The sequence below is a fragment of the Kogia breviceps genome, chromosome 1 (assembly GCF_026419965.1).
Source record: "Kogia breviceps isolate mKogBre1 chromosome 1, mKogBre1 haplotype 1, whole genome shotgun sequence".
In the NCBI taxonomy this organism is placed as follows: domain Eukaryota; kingdom Metazoa; phylum Chordata; class Mammalia; order Artiodactyla; family Physeteridae; genus Kogia; species Kogia breviceps.
Genome location: NC_081310.1, coordinates 41445345 through 41463599, shown reverse-complemented (window position 1 = coordinate 41463599; position 18255 = coordinate 41445345). Strand labels below are relative to the sequence as shown.

Sequence of the window (18255 nt, the reverse complement as noted above, 5' to 3'; positions counted from 1 at the left end):
TGATCTGGGAAGGGTTCTCTGAAGAGATGATATTTAAGCGGAGACCTAAATGTGTAGAAGATGGTCGTGTGACATTACAAAGATGGAACATGCCCAGCCAGGCCCAGTGTGGCTGGTATGAAGGGAGCAAGGGGGAAGAGAAGGAGACACGGCCAGGAGGTCCTGAAGGCCCAGGTGAAGGACTTTAGCTTTTGTTCTAATTACAACCATAGGAGGGTCTAGAGGGGAAGGATGGATAGGTTAGGATTTACACTTTTAAAAGGTCACCGTGCTCTGTGGAGACGGACTGTAGGGGCCCAGACCGGAGCCGGCAAGACAGAGGTTGGCTCTTAGAGTAAAGTAGGTGAGAGCTGGTGGTGGTTTAGACCATGGTAGCAATGGAGAAGATGAGAAGTCATCCCACGTGGTCTGTATTTTGGAGGGAGAACCAATAGGATGAGCTGATGGAATAAACGTGATGAAGGTGGAGATGAAAAAAAAGAAACGTTTCTCCCAGGTTTGTAGGTTTGAACCTAAGCAACTGGGTAGATGATGGTGGTATTTACTGCTAGCCTGGAGAACAGTGGAAATCCAAGGTTCGTTTTGGCCACGTTAAACTTGAGGTGCTTATAAGACATGCGAGTGAAGATGTTGAACGGGCTGTTGGCCTGTGAGTCTGGAGTTTAGAAGTCGGGGTTAGAAATAAGGATTTGGGGGAGCATTCGCATTTGGATGGCATTTTAGCTGTCAGCCCGGGCGAAGCTGAGCCGGGGAGAGGTGGGCTGGAGAAGCGAGGAGCTGAGCACAGAGGCCAGAGCGCTCCGTGCCTCGAGGAAAACCCGCGAGGAGACTGACGGGGAGCAGCCCGGAGGTGGGAGAGAGAACAAGGGAGCGTGGTGTCCTGGAGACGTGGAGAAGAACACGCTTCCAGACGGAGGGAGTGGACGGCAGAGCTCAGGACCGTTGAAAGATCACGTAAGATGAGAACAGAAAAGGGAGTGTTGGGTTTGGCAAAAGGAACGCTGTTAGCGACCTTCCCGAGAGCCGTTTCAGTGGCCCAGTGGCAACAGAATCCAGTTGGAGCGGATTAGGGAGAGAATGGGAGGTGATAAATTAGAGTGGCGAGTGTAGACTCTCTTTGAGGATCCAGCCTGGCCCTGTGGCTGCTGGTGGAACCGGCAGGCCATGGGCCCCGTCGGGGGGCTGACCACTGTATGGTGCTTGGAGAAGGGCCTTGAGAAGTGACCACAGAACCACGGAATTCCTGTTGTGGCTTCTTGGCCCTCCTGAGGACTGAGTGAGGGGTCCTGGGGTATCACTGGGGAGGGTCTGAGACCCCTGGCAGCTGGACTTCTATCCTGGCCCCAGACCCTGTCATCTATTACTTGAAGCTGATCAGGGAGGAGCCCTTCTCTGCCCAGAGCTCGTGTGAAAGCCTGTGAATGTCCTCGGCCTTGCCCTGTAGGAATATTCCAGAGTTATGTGTGGGGACCTCCCTCCCCTGCTTGAGAAAAGAACTCCCCTCCCTGCCCCGGCAAATTTTTTAAAGATTGATGAAGAGGGCTTCCCTGGTGGCGCAGTGGTTGAGAGTCCGCCTGCTGATGCAGGAGACACGGGTTCGTGCCCTGGTCCGGGAAGATCCCACATGCCGCGGAGCAACTAAGCCCGTGAGCCGTGGCCGCTGAGCCTGCGCATCCGGAGCCTGTGCTCCGCAACGGGAGAGGCCACAGCAGTGAGAGGCCCGCATACCGCAAAAAAAAAAAAAAATAAATAAATAAAAAAAATAAAGATTGATGAAGAAAGGTGAAACAGCTCCTTCCTCCCAAGAGCATTCTCTGGGCCTTGAGCAGTTTCTACTCCACTTTCCCTGCACTCATGAGTCTGGCCTAAAAATACTTATACACAGGTATCCAAACATGCTGGTGGGTAGGGCTGGCTGTCACTTCGCAGTGGGTGGTTCTATTTACTGAGATGAGGAAGCCTGGAGGAGGAGTGGGTTTAGAGATACGCGGGGGAAGGATGCTTGGCCCAGAGTAGAAAATCACTATTTATGGAATGAAAGAATGAATGAGATGCTGGTAGGCACATGGCAGTAGGCATTGAGCTGTGTGCGTATCCAGGCACAGTGAGGTGGGAGAGGTGCTGTGACCATCCAAGATGAGCAGAGATCCAGGCTTTGGGTGCGGTGCTTGTGCTGCGAGGTGGGTGCTGCAGGTGGAACGTTGTCAGGGTGTGTGTGCGCTGCCTGGGCTTGCAGGCCAGAGCCCTGACTTCCGGGCTACGGTATAACTAAGTGGGAACGTGGCGTCCATAGAGAAACGTGGAAAGAACATTGTTACAAATTAAAAGGCCCAAGTGCTAGTCATAGCTCGGTCCCTCACACGCTGAGGGAACCTCCTGGCATCTCAGAATCCCTGTTTCCTCATCTTCGAAATGAAGAATACCAACCACCCTTCCTGATCCACAGGGTCCTTGCAGGGTGTATGTGAGGTCATATATGCATGAGTTGGAGAGATGCTTCTCTGTGATTTTAGGTATGAAGACATATTAATGGTTGTGATGGGATGTGAATCTTGATCTTTGTATGCGCGATTGGAGAAGTGAAGTTTGAAGTGTGTATCTGATTTGTGTGGAAATTAGAGGTTGGTTCTCTCTTTTGCCTGGTGTGTGTGTGTGTGTGTGTGTGTGCGTGCGTGCGTGTGCGTGCGTGTGTGCGCATGCACGTGTATGTGGGTATGCACACGTGAGCATGTAAGAGAGAGAGAGAATTCTTCCATGTAATTACACTCTTACACATGTGCTTCTGGAGGGCTGGCATTTGAATATTTGAGAATTTGCAAATAGCCAGTGGAAGGTGCTTTTCCTGGTGGGAGGGCATGCTGCCCGTCTAGAGTGTGTGCTTCTCTTTCTCTGTGCTGCCCACGCTTCTTGGCATGGCTGCTCTACGTGCATTGCAGCCGTCAATGCTGAGGGGTGCATTCATTTGCGGAGCTCTCAGGTGTCTCCACAGCGATACCCACATCCATTCCATGGGTGCTTATGTGCATTGCGCCTCTTCAGGCTCAGACCAGCTGCCGCTGCTCCCTTTGCCTGCCCTGGACCACGCTTCTCTGCAGACGTGGACATGGTGTTTGAACAGTGCTAGTTTGCCTGCGTGGTGGCACCTGGTGGGTGTCAGTTCCATCAGGGAAGGAGCAGCATTTGCCAACCTCCCAGGTCCAGGCAGGGCCCATTGGGCCAGACTGGGTTTGTCAGCCCAGGAACCGGGGCAAGCTCATTCCACAGGTGTCCAAGACGCATAGTCCTCCACCTGAGCACTGACAGCTTCATTTTTCCTGTTAGCCTTTGTGGGTGATGCCTCGACCCTACCATTCTGACCTTCCTTGGGTTTGAAAGGACACAACACATGTGTATCTGTGAAGATACAGATGGAAGAAGAGATCTGTGAAGAAGAGATTTTTCCCTGTGCAAGGCCGGGAAGGTTAATACTGTGCTTTACCCAACTCAATAGACTGAACATTCAAGGCCTCTGGTCAGGGCCACTGCACTGCACGCGTGCAGAGGACACTGCTTACATCCTGAAGTATGTGGACAGCAGCCCATGGAGTGGCGGCCCCGCCTTTGGCCGTGGGCTACTTGGTGGCCTCGATGATGTGCATGGCAGTGCATTTGTTCCCTGCATGTTGTGTGAGATTGGAGTGATGAGCTGGGGAGTCACACCCTTGTGAATATCCTAGAAATGATCAGGGGGAAATACAACTCTTCGTCCAAGTTTACAGGGCTTCCAAAAGAGGTCTCTGAAGGATATTTAGGTGAAAGCGTGAGTGCCAGTGGGGCTTGATGACTGAGTATCCGAAGCTGTCACCTCTGGGAAACAATAGACCCTTTGCGTGCCTGCATGTTTGCTTCAGTACTAGATCCTTGTGTTTGCACACAGCAAGGAACCAAGGTCGCTCCCCTGGAGAGCTGAAGGTTGGGAGTCTACAGAGGGCAGCAGACACGTAGGGGATTCTGCACCTCTCCCTGGAGATCAGCTGGTGGCCGTGGGGCTTGCGGGTCCTAGAGGTCAGGATGAACTGAACCTGTCCATTTTTCTTCCCCAGAAGAGACAGAAGGAGAAGACACCACATGTCGATGTGGGAGCCACGCAGCAGCCACCTGTATGTGTGTACCGGTTTGCGTGTTTGTGAGTGGTTACGTGTGGGTGCGGGGACACCGTGTCTTTGTCCTTGCCGTGGGCAGAGTGGCACCGGGCGTGCACGTGTCGGTGTGTGCCATGGTGTGTGCGTGGGCGTTCCGTGCACATGGTGTGTGGATCTGCCCCTCCGCACCTCTCACCATGTGCCTATCTCAGTGTGCGTCTCAGGTATGTGACCCCGTGTGCAGTTTGCTCTTCCGTGTGGCCTGTGAGTGGGCATGTGTCGGCGTGGGTCGTCAGTGCCGGTGGGGTGCCTTTCACGCAGGCACTTGTGGACAGCACGTGTGGGCCCCAGTGAGGATGCGTGTGGGCACATGTGAGCATGCCCTGCACGGGCTCTAGGCGTGCGCCCGCAGGCGTGTGTGAGTGTGGGCATAGGCGTCCACCCCCTCCCCCCTCCTGTGGGAGCCCCACCCCCACTCTCTGTGTCACGTTTGTGTGTTCCCACTGCCACGTGAATGCTCAGCCAGGCCCCTGAGCTGGACTGTTCAGTGGTTGTTTTGAGTATGAGTTGCCGGTAATCCCTGGACATAGAGTCCCGTGGATGTTATTAGTGGTCGTGGAAGAGACCCCACCGCATCACTGCAAGAGTGATGCCAAGACCTCGTGTAACATGGGTCTGCTCGCCACTGTCATCCGTCACCCTTGGATAGTACCTGACCGTTGTAGTTATCAGCCCTGGCTCTCCCAGGCTGTCCTCGGAAAGGGAAACAGGAGAGGGAGAGGAGGAGGAAGAAAGGCCTCTCACCTTGAACTAAGGGCCATTGGTGGGCACAGAGCAGGTACAGGCTGATGCCCTGAAAGCAAAGGGGAGCTGGGGGAGTGGAGATCTGGTAAGCCTTCGTACTACTGTCCTGGGGACCGGGACTCAGTCCTGGGCTGACCACACCCCCTCGGCCCCTCGCGTCTTTCTGTGCACCCTGTCTGCAGGTCCTGGGCTCTCCCGTTCGCTCCCCGCACTGTGTGTCCCCCCCATGCCACGGCCACCGAGGGCTGGCCTCTGCCCCGTGGCTGCCCTCCCTGGCCCGTAGCCATCAGTTCTGACCAAGCCCTCGCCCTCTCCCCTTTGCCAGGAGGGAGCGAAGGCGCCGACACCACATGTCGGTGTGGGAGCAGCGCACCAGCCAGCTGAGAAGGCACATGCAGATGCCCAGCCAGGAGGCCCTCAACAAGGAGGAGGCCCCGCCCATGAACCCCCTCAACCCCCTCAACCCCCTGAGCTCCCTCCACCCGCTCAATGCCCACCCCAGCCTCTACCGGAGACCCAGGCCCATCGAGGGGCCGGCCCTGGGCCTGGGTCTGGAGAAGTGTGAGGAAGAGCGCGTCAGCCGCGGGGGGTCCCTCCAGGGGGACGGAGGGGACCTGTCGAGTGCCCTGGACAACCAGAGGAGCCCCCTGTCCCTGGGCAAACGGGAGCCGCCCTGGCTGGCCAGGCCCTGTCATGGGAACTGTGACCCGACCCAGCAGGAGGCCGGGGGCGGGGAGACCGTGGTGGCCTTCGAGGACCGGGCCAGGCACAGGCAGAGCCAGCGGCGCAGCCGGCACCGCCGCGTCAGGACGGAGGGCAAGGAGTCCTCCTCCGCTTCCAGGAGCAGGTCTGCCAGCCAGGAGCGGAGTCTGGATGAAACTGTGCCCGGTGAGGGGGAGAGGAACCTCGAGCCCAGGGACAGCCACGGGGGCAAGGAGCCCGCCATCCGGGAAGAAGGGCGCTCCCAGGACTTAAGGAGGTACATTAGACACAGGAGCGTGCTGGAGGCATGTCGCGCGGCTGGCATCCGGGGTTCCTCGACGTCAGCCTTTCCAAGCCTCGCTTTCCCCCGTAGTAAAACGGAGGTGATGCTAATGCCCCTTTTACGAGGCATGTGTAAAGAGGACGGCGATGGCGTCTACCCCTCTGAAAACCAGGGCATCTCCTGTTGGGAGTGGGTAGTGGATGAATGGATAGGAGTAAAGGCAGTGGATACTGCCCGTGGACCTTAGCTCCTCTGCCTGGCTGGGTGGGATGGGAGGCACCGGATGCCACGTGCTCTCCAGCAGGGCTGCTCTGGCTCCCCGCACTTCTCCCTCTCGCCAGGCGTATCAGCCGTTGCGGAACAGCCTCTCGATCTGAGCACCAGCTGCGTCCCCCTCCTCTCTTCACAGGACCAATAGTCTGATGATGCCCAGAGGCTCCGGGCTGGCAGGAGCACTCGACGAGGCCACCACACCCCTCGTCCTGCCTCAACCGGAGCTGGAAGCGGAGAAGGATGCAGTGCTGATGGAGCAAGAGCCGGAGGGCAGCAGTGAGCAAGCCCTGCTGGGGGACGTGCAGCTGGACATGGGCCGGGTCATCAGCCAGAGTGAGCCCGACCTCTCCTGCGTCACGGCCAACACGGACAAGGCTGCCACCGAGAGCACCAGCGTCACCGTCGCCATCCCCGACGTGGGCCCCTTGGTGGACTCGACCGTGGTGCACAGTGAGAACGCAGTTCCTGTCGCCTTCGCCCCCACTGCCCATTGTGCCCGGGGCTGGGGGAGTCATGGCTCTGGAGTCATCCCTGGAAAGCTGCATGGAAAACCCCACCAGTGGGATGAAATCGCTCTTCAACATGTAAAAAACATAGCAGCGGTTTTGTCCCAGTTCGCAAGAAAAATAAGTTAGAATTTTCTCAGCCTTAAGTTTTGCCCATAAAACCTCCTTAGGCCTTTGGCCCCTGTTGACCATCCTAGAGTCTTCAGAGAGATCACGTGTGATTTTTTACCCAGTTGTATATTGAGCTCTTTGATTTACTGTATGAATATCTGATGGCATTCTCTGGGACCCCCCAGGTGCTCTGCCACTTGACAGTTTTGGGGACCGTTGCTGGGACAGAAGATGGCAGGTGGGCTCGGGCCGGCACTGGCTGTGCTCAGTGTGTAACCTCCTAAACCTTGTGTCTCTCGAGGCCTCAGTTTATCATCTGTGAAGTGAGGGCATCAAACCAGATGACCTCTGAGATCTTTCCCTGTGCTGACATTTTATGAATCTATTACTCTTATCTACTCTTTTTCTCCTAGGAGCTCTTAGTCACACTTTCTCTCATAGCTCCTGAAGGCAATGGATGTTCACCTGCGAGACCTTAAATGGAAACAACCCGAAAGCACTTAACCCACACCCATCCCTGCCCTGACACCCCACCCATCTCTGCATTATCCCACCCTCTACCTTATCGTCACTGGATCGTGACCACAGGATTCCACTCTGGCTTTTTATCCTCTCTTTCTTTCCCCATATTTTTCTCTTTTCACGGAGCAGTCCTCTCTCCCTGTTTTTCTCTCTCCCACTTCTCTGTCTCCATTTCATCACCTTCTCAAAGTGAAGAAAATGTCTCAGAGTTATTCTGCAAAGTGCCAGTACGACTTTAAAAAGTGCCATCTCGCATATCCGGTGCCCCTGGGGTTGACTTGAGTGGGCATGTCTCAGGATCTCAGACTCACAACCTTTTTTTGCTGTCTTTTTTAATTTTATGTTCTAATAATGAAATTCTGGGGGCCCTCCTTTATGAGACACAACATTAAGAAAGTTTGACCCCCCCTCTGTTCTCTTTCTGGGGCTAGTCCCTGTCCTTGGTCGTAGGTAAGAGCGTGTCATCAGAGGGTTTTGGACACTTTGGATGACTTACCTTTTGGAAGGACCTGGAAGGGGTCAGGACCTCAGAGGTTTGCTACTTACACAAGGTTCCAGGGCAGAAGCCTTCACTGAATGGGAATGGGGGAGACGTTCCTTTGCCCCACTCTGATAGCCTCATCCTCTCTGCCACTCACCCCGCGCTGGGACTTGTGTAAGGAAACAGAGAGTAGTGGTCCAGCAGCCCCACTCTGTCTCTGCTTCTTCATCCTCTCAATCCTGGCATAAAGTCATGGACCTATCTTCGTGTGAATATTGCATCCTTGTTTCTACGTTAATCATGACAGGGAAAAGCACAGCCAGAAAGGCAGCCACAAACAGAGTAATGCTTTCTTAAAATCTTCCATTGCAGTGTGATTTCTTAGAAAGGAGAAAGAATTGGGAATTGGGAACCCATACCAGCTGCATGACCTTGACTCCTTGAATTCCCTGAACTTCAGTTTTCCCATCTGTAGAAGGGGAATAATAATGTATGCCGTCCAGGGTGTACTGATGTGAAAACTACCATAAGTGAATGTATACAAAGAGTCCAGATTTTAGATAGAAATAAACTTTGTAAACTTTACAACAGAAACAACCGTTCTGTTTTACCCAGGGAAACATGATTATCATTTATATTGTAAAAAAAAAAAAAGGATATACCACCTGAAATCAGGGCAGGGGTAAAGCTAGGAAGAGAGCAGGGCTTAACTCAGTATAATCTAGCAAACACCCCGATGTTTTCAGCTGCCTTGCCAGGCACAACCCTAGCTCCCTCTCCCATGACCCCCATCCCATCCCCAGTGGAAAACAAAGGGCACCCGTTCTGCACGTAACAAGGTTTCTGAGGATTTCAACACGTTCCTCTTGCAGTCAGCAGCAAGACTGATGGAGAAGCCAGTCCCTTGAAAGAGTCAGAGATCAAAGAGGATGAGGAGGAGGTGGAGAAGGAGAAGCGGGAGACGGGCAAAGCCATGGTGCCTCACAGCTCCATGTTCATCTTCAGCACCACCAACCCGTAAGACACCCTCCACTGCCACCTCCCTTTGGTGCTGCAGTAAACAGCCATGGTTTGAGCCAGGGCGGGGTGATGAGAAGGAGGGATGGGGGTCCAGTCTTCCTCCTGAGCCTTCCTGCTGGAATGTGGCCAGACATCTGAAGCCTCCAGGGTGCTCACTAGTTGAGGTGAGTCATGGAATTGATGAACGGCCTCGGAACTCTGTGCCCGTAGTCTAAAGAGTAATTTAAGACAGTACACAATGAGAAATGTCATGAGGAAAGGGCCCTTCACCTACTCTCTGGTTAGCAGTTTGGGGGGTGGGGGGACGTGGTGAGAAGGAAGGAAATCGACTTGGGATGTGTCACCAAATATTCCAGAGGTGGACAGAGCTGAGAATAGGGAGCCTAGGATAACTAGGTCATCCGTTGGCTGCCCTACGTGTGAATTTTGAAGTGGGTGTGTCCCTCAGAGCAGAGGCAGGGCATGAGATGGGGTTGGCGAGGAAGAATCTGGAAGGTTAGATTTAGGGAAGATGGAATTGTGAAAGAGAAGCTGCCTTCCACCCTGGAAAGGAGCAAGATGTACACGTAGACCAGCTTCTGAGTCTAGGCAGGTGAGAAGGCTTTCAGTGACCATGTGGGCAGTATTCAGGCACGGCCCCGGGAAGGAAGGAACCGGGGCTAAGAGATGTCAGGCCAACCGAGGCCAGGATGCTGTCTATAGAACAGTCACTTTCATCAGAATACCTGAGGCTCAGGGAAGCCTGTTGCTGCTTTCATCAGGCATCTTAGGATCAAGGTCTGTCCTTACATTGATTGGTTCTTAGGATTTCCTTGCTGTGCCCCAGTTTCTGTACAGTTGGGGAGTAGACATTGAGACCCAGTGGAAGGCACCTTGTAGCGCCCCGAGCGTGTGTCACCTGGTGCTGGCTGGTACTCCCCACAGCTCAGATGTGCTTGCAGATAATGTATCTTGGCTTGCGTACTGCAGCCTCTAACCAATCTGATTACCTTCCCCAACCGGGACTGTAAATCAAGGGCGGGGCCTGAGAAATTAAATGGCTCTCCCCCTGGCTTCTTCTGGCCAGGGCCTGGCTGTCTGGAAGAGGCTGATGTGCGTGGGGGTGGGGAGGAAAGATGGGAATATGGGAGGGAAGGGGGGCCGGCTCAGCGGGCTCATCCGCCACCCCACAGGATCCGCAGGGCCTGCCACTACATCGTGAACCTGCGCTACTTTGAGATGTGCATCCTCCTGGTGATTGCAGCCAGCAGCATCGCCCTGGCGGCCGAGGACCCCGTCCTAACCAACTCGGAGCGCAACAAAGTGGGTGCATGGGGGCTGACTGCCAGCCCCCGTCGTGCCCTGGTACCACCTCATCCTAGCCCCTCCCATCCCAACATTGGAGATGAGCTAAGGAAGGCTCCTGGAGAATGAGAGAGGCTTGAGAGGTTGCCTGGTCCCATTCCTCAGGGCAAAGCGTGAAGCATTTCAAGGCCGATCCCCACCCCCAATGCCAACCCTAACCACACTGCTTACCTCTATGCTCAGCAGCGGGCCTTACACCCAGAGCCAGCCAGGGCTTTGAAAGGGGGTCTACAGTCACCCATGGGTTGGATGTGGGGTCTGACCTAGGGGCATGGGTGATGTGGGTGACGTCGGGGCGCTGCAGCCCCTCCCAGGGAGCTGAGGCACCTCCTGGAGGGCCAGGGTGGGGTCAAGAGGGTGGGGAGGATTGGAACGGACAAGGATCCCAGGGAGGGAGAGATCTGTGGGCAATTTGGACCCAAGACATTAAGTTCTGACCACAGGGGAGGGAAGGGCCAGGGACTGGCCGGCGGGTCACAGGGCCCCAGCAGTATCCACGGTTCCTCTCTTCCCTGCATCTGATTAGCAGTTACAACTCCGAGCTTCTGTTTCAGGGTAGAAATGAGCGGGGCTTGGGGTGGGCGTGCAGGAGAGCCCGTGTTTGAGGGGTGTGTGTAGCCTGGTGGTCTCTACCTTATGTGTCTTACAGGTGCTGAGGTATTTTGACTATGTTTTCACTGGCGTCTTCACCTTTGAGATGGTTATAAAGGTAAGAGCCTCTAGAGCAAACCTGGGCTCTGGGGCTTGGATGGGCCACCTGTCTGCCTCTCTAGTCTGGTGCCCTTCCCCAGGACTGTCACCTCCTGATCAATGACAGAACCTCGGCGGTACCTCTACTGACCCCTCCTCCGGCCTCAGATCCCAGCGAGGTCTGTCGTAGCAGGACCTGACTGCGGGGATCTGTTTAGACTGGTGCAGACCTGTGGCCATGGCCCGGGGAGAAGGCAGGCCCCCTCTCAGGCAGGCAGGAGAGGTGCTCCAGGCGTGGGGACTGTTCTCACCTCCCCAACACGCTTCCTGGTTTGAGCCTGGGTACCTGCCAAGGCAGAGGGTTAGGTAGGGATGTCTTCCTGGCCTGCCACCATAACACCCCATGTTACCATCTCATTCGCAGTCTCACCCATCTGAGATTTTTCTCATCTGCGCATATGTGGCGATGCCTGGGGCTCTGAGCCACTAATGTAAGGAGGGATGTGGCGGCTTTCGAGGAGCCAGGGAGTCTAAGTGAACCCTGGTGGCTATGAGAAGGGCCTTGGGCCTCACAGTTAGGTGGACAGAGCCTGTGGGACCTGTCCTCCTGCTCCTTGGGTCCCTGTGTGGGGTTGCTATTTCAGAGGCAATGGCAGCGGGGGCATTGCCATGGGGAGCCCAGAGCTCAGGGCACGTATGACCGGCACCTCCTGGGCTCATTGGTGGCTGTTCCCATCCTCCTCCTGCAGATGATAGACCAGGGCTTGATCCTGCAGGATGGGTCCTACTTCCGAGACCTGTGGAACATCCTCGACTTTGTGGTGGTGGTTGGTGCATTGGTGGCCTTTGCTCTGGCGTAAGTGACTCTTTTTTTCTCGTTCAACTCCCTTCCCTCCCTCCTTCCTGAGACGGCTGATTTGAGGGCTTCTCCAGGGCCAGTTCACTCAGCGGTGCCCATGAACGCTGCCCTGGGAGTCTGCTTCCCAGTTGCCCCTCGACAGAGCTCCTGAGAGCCTTACAGCCTCAGCTCACACGCCCTGAGTCATGGGACTGGTGAAGGAGAAGCAGAGCAAGTCTCTAGGGAGAAGTCAAAGGCCTTGGCATTCCTCCCTTCGAGACGAGTGAGCCTGGGCAGGCACTCACCTGCGTGCCCCCGTGGGCTCAGCGCGGGACCCAGGGACAGTTGAGGTACCTTTCATTTTTTGACTCTGTCAAACCAAGGATCAGCTTGAAAGAAGAATGCAGCGGGTAGAGCAGAGCTGGAGAATCACTGAATCCTGGCTGTGGGGATATCCTCTGCTCATGAGCAGAAATATACCAGAGCTAGTCCAAGGACATAAGAAGCATGTTAATACGATGAACTCCAGAAGGAAAGACTTTCCCAACTTTCCTCGGTAACACACTTAGGAAAACCGTCTTAAACCATGCAGGTGACTAACCATGTTTATTACATTAGGGGGATTTTTTTTTTTTTTTTTTTTTTCTGAACACTGATCCAGGGAAGGGGTTTCCTAGCCCTCCAGGGTGTAGCTAGGAAGTAGACATATTGTCAGAGCATTTTCCCTAAGCTGGTAGGTAGAGGGCCCCAGAAGATGAATGACAGCCTTCTGGGTTCTGCCTGTACCTTGTTCCACTGTCGGAGCAGCTTCACCCTTTGCCGCATGGCACAGTAGAATGCCCTCCAGCCTTCTGAGTACTAGAGAAAGCCAAGTCTTCTAGGCAAGACGGCCTACACTGTGCGATGGGGCACAAGGGAAGCATTGGGGAGCTTCTGTCATTGATGACAGCTACAGAAGGGTAGGAGCAAAACACCTCCATAGGCTTGACCTTCCCAGATCCAAGTGGTCATGTAGGGATCGTCTGTCCCACCTCCTCCCCAGACACTGTCCGCTTCTGTCCCTATCCGTCTGGCAGAGAAAGAAATGGGGTAAGAGTTAAGAAGGAATGTTCCTCAGGTGGCCAAGAGTGGGAGGAGAGATGAAAGGTCCCCAGCTATGCTAAGAATTTGAGACCTCCCAGAACCTGGAAGTAGACTGTGTCCATTGCTGCCCCAGCCATGGGGGACCCTCCAAAGGAGAACCAGGCTGAATGTGACTTGTGACCCTGAGCTGGCAGTCAGGACAGTTCCAGTGTCCTTTGTCCTTACGTGCACCAGTGTATTGACCCCATTAGAGTCACGTGGAGTCACCTGTGCCCCTCACAAGGAAACCTCCTATCAGACGTTTCTGAACTGTTCCCAAGGAGATTTCACAAAAGTATGACATTTTTCCAAGCATCTGGTCCCTGTATGGACTCTCATAGCAAGATAAAAACAAAGGCAACTCTGGCTCTAGTAAGGGGACTCCCAGCTCCTCTTCCTCCTCCTTCAAGGAAAGAAGCACCAAAGTCTGCCTTCATCCTAAGGAGGTCCACCTTTTTATGTTAGAGATAAATCTTAACCCTTGAGTTTTTTAAGTCAAGTTCCCGTCTCATTTTACCAACTCATTTGTGTACATTGTTCACCATATTGTTCTTCTCCCTTACTTTGATCTCAGTAAAATACGTTGTCTCTCTTTGAAGAAATAAAGGACAAGGAGAGAGGAACATATGGGAAAGGAGCCACCTCATCTTGAGGAAGAACGGAGTTCATTGGGGTCACAGGGCAGAGTGGGAGGAAGGGGAGTGGGCTGTGGAGTCAGGAAGGCCCAGCTCCTCCACTTACCAGTTTCATGGCCTAGAGCAACATAGCAAAGTATTAACACCTCTTAACCTCCGTTTCTCATCTCTGACATGGAGACAAAATAATGTGTGTCGAGGGCTTAGCCCAGAGCCTGACCCAGTGTGAGAGATCAGTAAACGTGAATTCCCTTCCTTACGATTCTCCATCACATCATGAAATCCGAATATGGAACAAAATGTGTGTTGAGACATAACGTACACAAAAAGTTGAACGCAGGCTGGTTTCCAAGACTTGTTTGTTGTGCACACACACCTGGCCTGTGTTGGTGCCAGTGGGAAGGAAGTGTGTGTTAAAGGAAGCCTCTGCATGCCTGCCCCCTGTCCACAGTCCAGCTGTGTCTCCTCAGATCCAGAGCAGTGACGACGGGCTGGAGGGTTGTCCTCTGTCTTGTTCCTTCTTTGTGCCCTTTGAAACATGGCAGTGGTAGCTCTGGTGTTTGTGGCGGGGGGAAGCCTTAACAGCCCTGGAGCCGAAGCCTCTCTGTTGGTCCTCAGACCAGATACAGTGCAGGGTATCCCAGAAATCCCCTGGTTCTGGGGTCCACGCGTATTGTGATGGATTGAGCGTTATGATCCATGGCTTGCTTTTAGTGATTTCACTTCTTGAGCTTTTTATTCATTTCTCTCCAAAATGTAAGTGGTACTTGCTCATCCTTCTCCATCCACACTCTCTCTTTTGTTAGCATCATTCTAAGCTTGCCGTGCACATTTCCTCTCCCCTTCCTCCTGCTCATGGGACAGGCTCACACCCCCCTCCTCTGGCCTTCATCACGTTTTGCCAAGGTCCAGGTAATGCTTTCTCTTGCTCGTATGCTCATGCTTTCCAACTCCTTTCTCTCCCTTTCCTCATTAAGGGCACAGAGAATTCAGCTCTCCCATCACTTTGGTAGGGTTAGCCAGGGTTTCCCCTGCCAGCAAAGCAAGGGCCTGGCCTGAAAGGGCTTGACATCGGAATAAGGCCTAGTCCCCCTGCGGGGCTGCGGTCAGGGGCTCAGGCCAAGAGAACCACATGTGAGTTTTTCTGTAGGCTTGTCAAGGACCTCCCTCCCTGTGGATACAACTTTCGTTGTCATATCCCATATTTTTGCCCCTAAGAATGTCCACCATTCATATAACCTTACTCCTGCCCTATCTCTCTCTCTCTCCTTGAAACTGAACCTTGTTTTACTGAGACTTCTGCAAAGGTTATTGCTCAATTTGAGCAGAACTCATGGTGATTGTCACGGTCATACCTTTCCGTGGCTCCTCAGAAATCAGAAGTGACTTGGTGTCTCTTCCACCACTGGCAGCCCGAGCCTTCTCAGAACCCAGCCCAAGTCCCAGGAGCAACACCCCAAATGAGGTGGAAAATGGCCTCTAGCTGAATTCTCAGAGAAGGCTGAGCCCTTCTGCGGCAGCGGTCTGCACCTGCCATCATGTATATTTCCTAGGCGCATGTATGTTGTTTATGTATTGGCTGAAAGGGGATCTCTCTTTATAGCTGCATATGTGAAGTGAAGGGATTCTTTATCATGTTAACTCGACAGATTCCATGGGGGCACTTTATTGACTTTTGAGGAGGAGGGGAAGGAGGTTTATTTTCCGAGTGTGGGCATAGCAAGGGATAAGAAAATAAATGGAAAGATACCTGTATCGCACCCTTCCTGTTCTTCCGAGCCCACGTTTCCGTTATAAAGCATTTATAAGAACACTCAGGTCTCCCTCTGTAAGCCCGATACCTGTGTAGAGGGGGGCAGAGTTTTGACAGAGGTTGTGGCTACAGCTCTCCCTCATCCCTACCTGCCCTCACAACAGCCCGCTTTCTGGGCCACGTGGGGACACAGAGTGTTTGCCAACTATAAATATCCTGACTGTGCCTTTTCCTCTCTGTGGTTTCAAGAAAAGTCTGGTGAGTGACTGGGCCTGTGAAACCTTTCTCTTTTATCTTTTTCTATTTGAAAAAGAGAGATTCTTCTGTTTGATAATTATTGTCCTCTGAAAGACCAGAAACTGCTTTTCCCACTTTTCTCACACCCTGTTGCCATCACTTCTGCTTCCCGGTCTGCTGGGTGGGAAAGCAGAGATGGCTCCAGCCTTGGCATTTCTGGGTATCTGCACATTGGACACACCCCCTCACTTTGGGGCACCCCCCAGAGTCGGCTGCCTTGTAGGGGGGTCATGTGTCCACTGTGCAGGTGGAGTACATGAACCTTATGGGATCCTGCCTATTGATGGCGATGCTGTCTGGCCCTCAGGCTTCCTGTCTTCCATGTTTAGTGAAGGGCTTCTGGCAGGCAGGTGGGCGGGGCCGGGCCAGCACCTCAGTAGGGACCGCAGGGGAGGACGGGAAGGGTGTGAGCCTGCGCTCCAGCCCAGGCCCCTCCCTCCTGCTCATCAACATGTTACTTGACCAGCTCAAGTCAAGTCACCAGGTGAGCTGTCCTGGGTTGGATTCTAAATAGTAAATTCGCAGCTTATGATGGCTTCTCAACACAAACAGTTAAAAAGAAAATTAACTAGCAATTCAGCTCCCACCTCCTCCCCAGCATGGGTGTGTACATCAGTCAGAGTCATGCAGGCTCCCAGGCAGCTGACGCCAAAGCTTCCCGTTACCATTTTCCATCATAGCAGGGCACGAGGTAAGGTCAGGACTGCCTGGCATGCAGGGGATCTGGATCACAGCTGCACTTGGCCTTTCATTATTCAGTCCTTAGCCAGAGAAGAGAAGCATGAGTCAGTCGCCTCTTGATGCCAGAAGGAACCGCAATTCCCACGTTAGCTTTTAATACATTCTTTTTCATTGAAGTATGTCACTTTCCTGACACTTGACAGTCTGCCCTAGTCTCTAAGATGGATAAGGTCTTTTGAACGCATTCAGAACCAGCCACAGCAGCAGAGCTGGTTCTGAATTCATTCAGCGAAATACACAAGCACAGACAATTTTAGACTTGCAAATGGTACTCTGGTTCTGGTTTTGCATTTGAGGCTTTGTGTTTGTGAAGGTGGGAGTGTGCATACATGAGAAAGGAGTGACAACAGCTGAGAACTGAAATGCTGGTACGTGTTCACACTCAGCGGAGCTTGGTAATAATAGAACTGACATTTCACCTTACACCTGCCTGACCCTTTCTCCCGTCCTTTGCTGTCTGCCTGTGTCTGAGGCAGTCCCCTCAAACCTCAAGTTTTGCCTTTGGGGCTTCTTTCTTGACAGCCCCCATTCTTTTAAAAGTGAGAGGGGTGTCTCCCACAGGAAGCTATGACTACTCATTAATCTTGTAGGGGGAAGAAGGGTGGACAGAGTCCTGCTTCATGCAAAGAAGACCCAATTACCACTGAGCCAGACAGTACATCCAGTTCCACTGCTCTGTGGAAGAGAATGAAGGATTAAAATTAAATTTAGCCGTCAGGTAGCCCATTAACTGTGGATTTAGGATTTAGGATGCCAGCTGAGCTGGAATTGGAAATTTCCAGCTGGGAGCAGATAGAAGGATGTCGTTGCTTGAGACTCCAGCCTTAAGAGTCACCCCAAGAGTGACTTTATCTGACTTTGGACCCCAGCAGGGACACTAAAGGTGATTCATGTCCATGGACTCTTGGGATTCCCACTGCTGTATTTTACACCCTAGCTGCCTTGCGAACAGGGTTTGGGAGGGAAAAAGGAGGGTCGTAGTGGCAGCCACACGAAGGAAGTGTCTAAAAGAAAGACAGAAGTTCCCAGTCTACCTGTTCTTGTCTTTAAGCCCCAGCATGCATGTTTTTTGATGAACACTGGAAAATGCATTCTGTGACAAATGCCCTTGGTGCTGCTGGGGAACCCGCTGTAGAATGTGCGCTTGGGGACCTTTATCACATAGAGACAGTGAGTGAGAACATCTTAATATTTCTCTTTATTAATAAGCACAAATTGGGGAGATGGTTGGTTGTAAATAGGATCTCAGCCTTTGGCCACAGAACCAAGCAAAATGAAATGGTCCAGTCCACGTGATAATTGACAATTCGGCTAACGAGACTCAGATGTAAAAGCACCCGGCGCAGAAAGGTGAGGCTTCACAGCTGTGGGAAGAGCCCAGTTCTGCAGGATTAGTAGAAACTCATCACAGTGCCTTCCAGGTTTAAAAGTAGGTTTTAGAGTAATTTGGGTCAGAAGATTTCATGATGAGACTTGGGAAGTATCTGCTCAGATCATGTGACCTGCCAGCCGTCTGCTTAATCCACACTCATAGAGGCACAGGCTAGCATTATGAGTTAGTCTCCAGCTGGGGGAGTGGATGGGCTGGACTTCAGCTGCTATGAAGGTCTTCTTAAAAAGATCAGCAGATGAGGGGTCTTGGGGTACGTTTAGATTAGGAAGACTAAGAAGCAAGACAAATCAGGTCACTGTTCACCAGAATGAGCAACAGAACTGCTAGGCGATAGAATGCTTTGCTATCTTGCTGCTTCCCAGTGCTTGGACAAAAATATCTTCCAGTAAGAGTATAGTGCTCGAGTTTTGCAAAGGAGAAACTTTGCAAAGGCAATGATGAGTGTGTTACAGGGAGTTTGTTGAAGTCCATATGCAAGAAGAAAAGGATTACGCGCTAACCGCTTAGCATAGAACTAGTGCTCTGGTCACAGAGCAAAGATGGCAGAGTCCCAAAGGATTTATGGCCCCTGGGTGATCCCAAGAGATGCTGAGGTATGGGTCAGGAAGAGAAATAATCC

The 18255-nt window shown here is 52.9% G+C and overlaps 1 protein-coding gene across 1 annotated transcript in view; it reads left to right on the top strand.

The window, feature by feature from the left end:
- Positions 1-18255, top strand: part of CACNA1E (calcium voltage-gated channel subunit alpha1 E) — a 396248-nt gene that overhangs the window by 319854 nt on the left and 58139 nt on the right. The window contains exons 21-27 of the mRNA XM_059068042.2: positions 4083-4139; positions 5251-5904; positions 6320-6633; positions 8676-8820; positions 9996-10125; positions 10817-10876; positions 11607-11713. Coding sequence (XP_058924025.2) covers positions 4083-4139; positions 5251-5904; positions 6320-6633; positions 8676-8820; positions 9996-10125; positions 10817-10876; positions 11607-11713 — 1467 coding nt within the window. The remainder of the gene's footprint in view (positions 1-4082; positions 4140-5250; positions 5905-6319; positions 6634-8675; positions 8821-9995; positions 10126-10816; positions 10877-11606; positions 11714-18255) is intronic.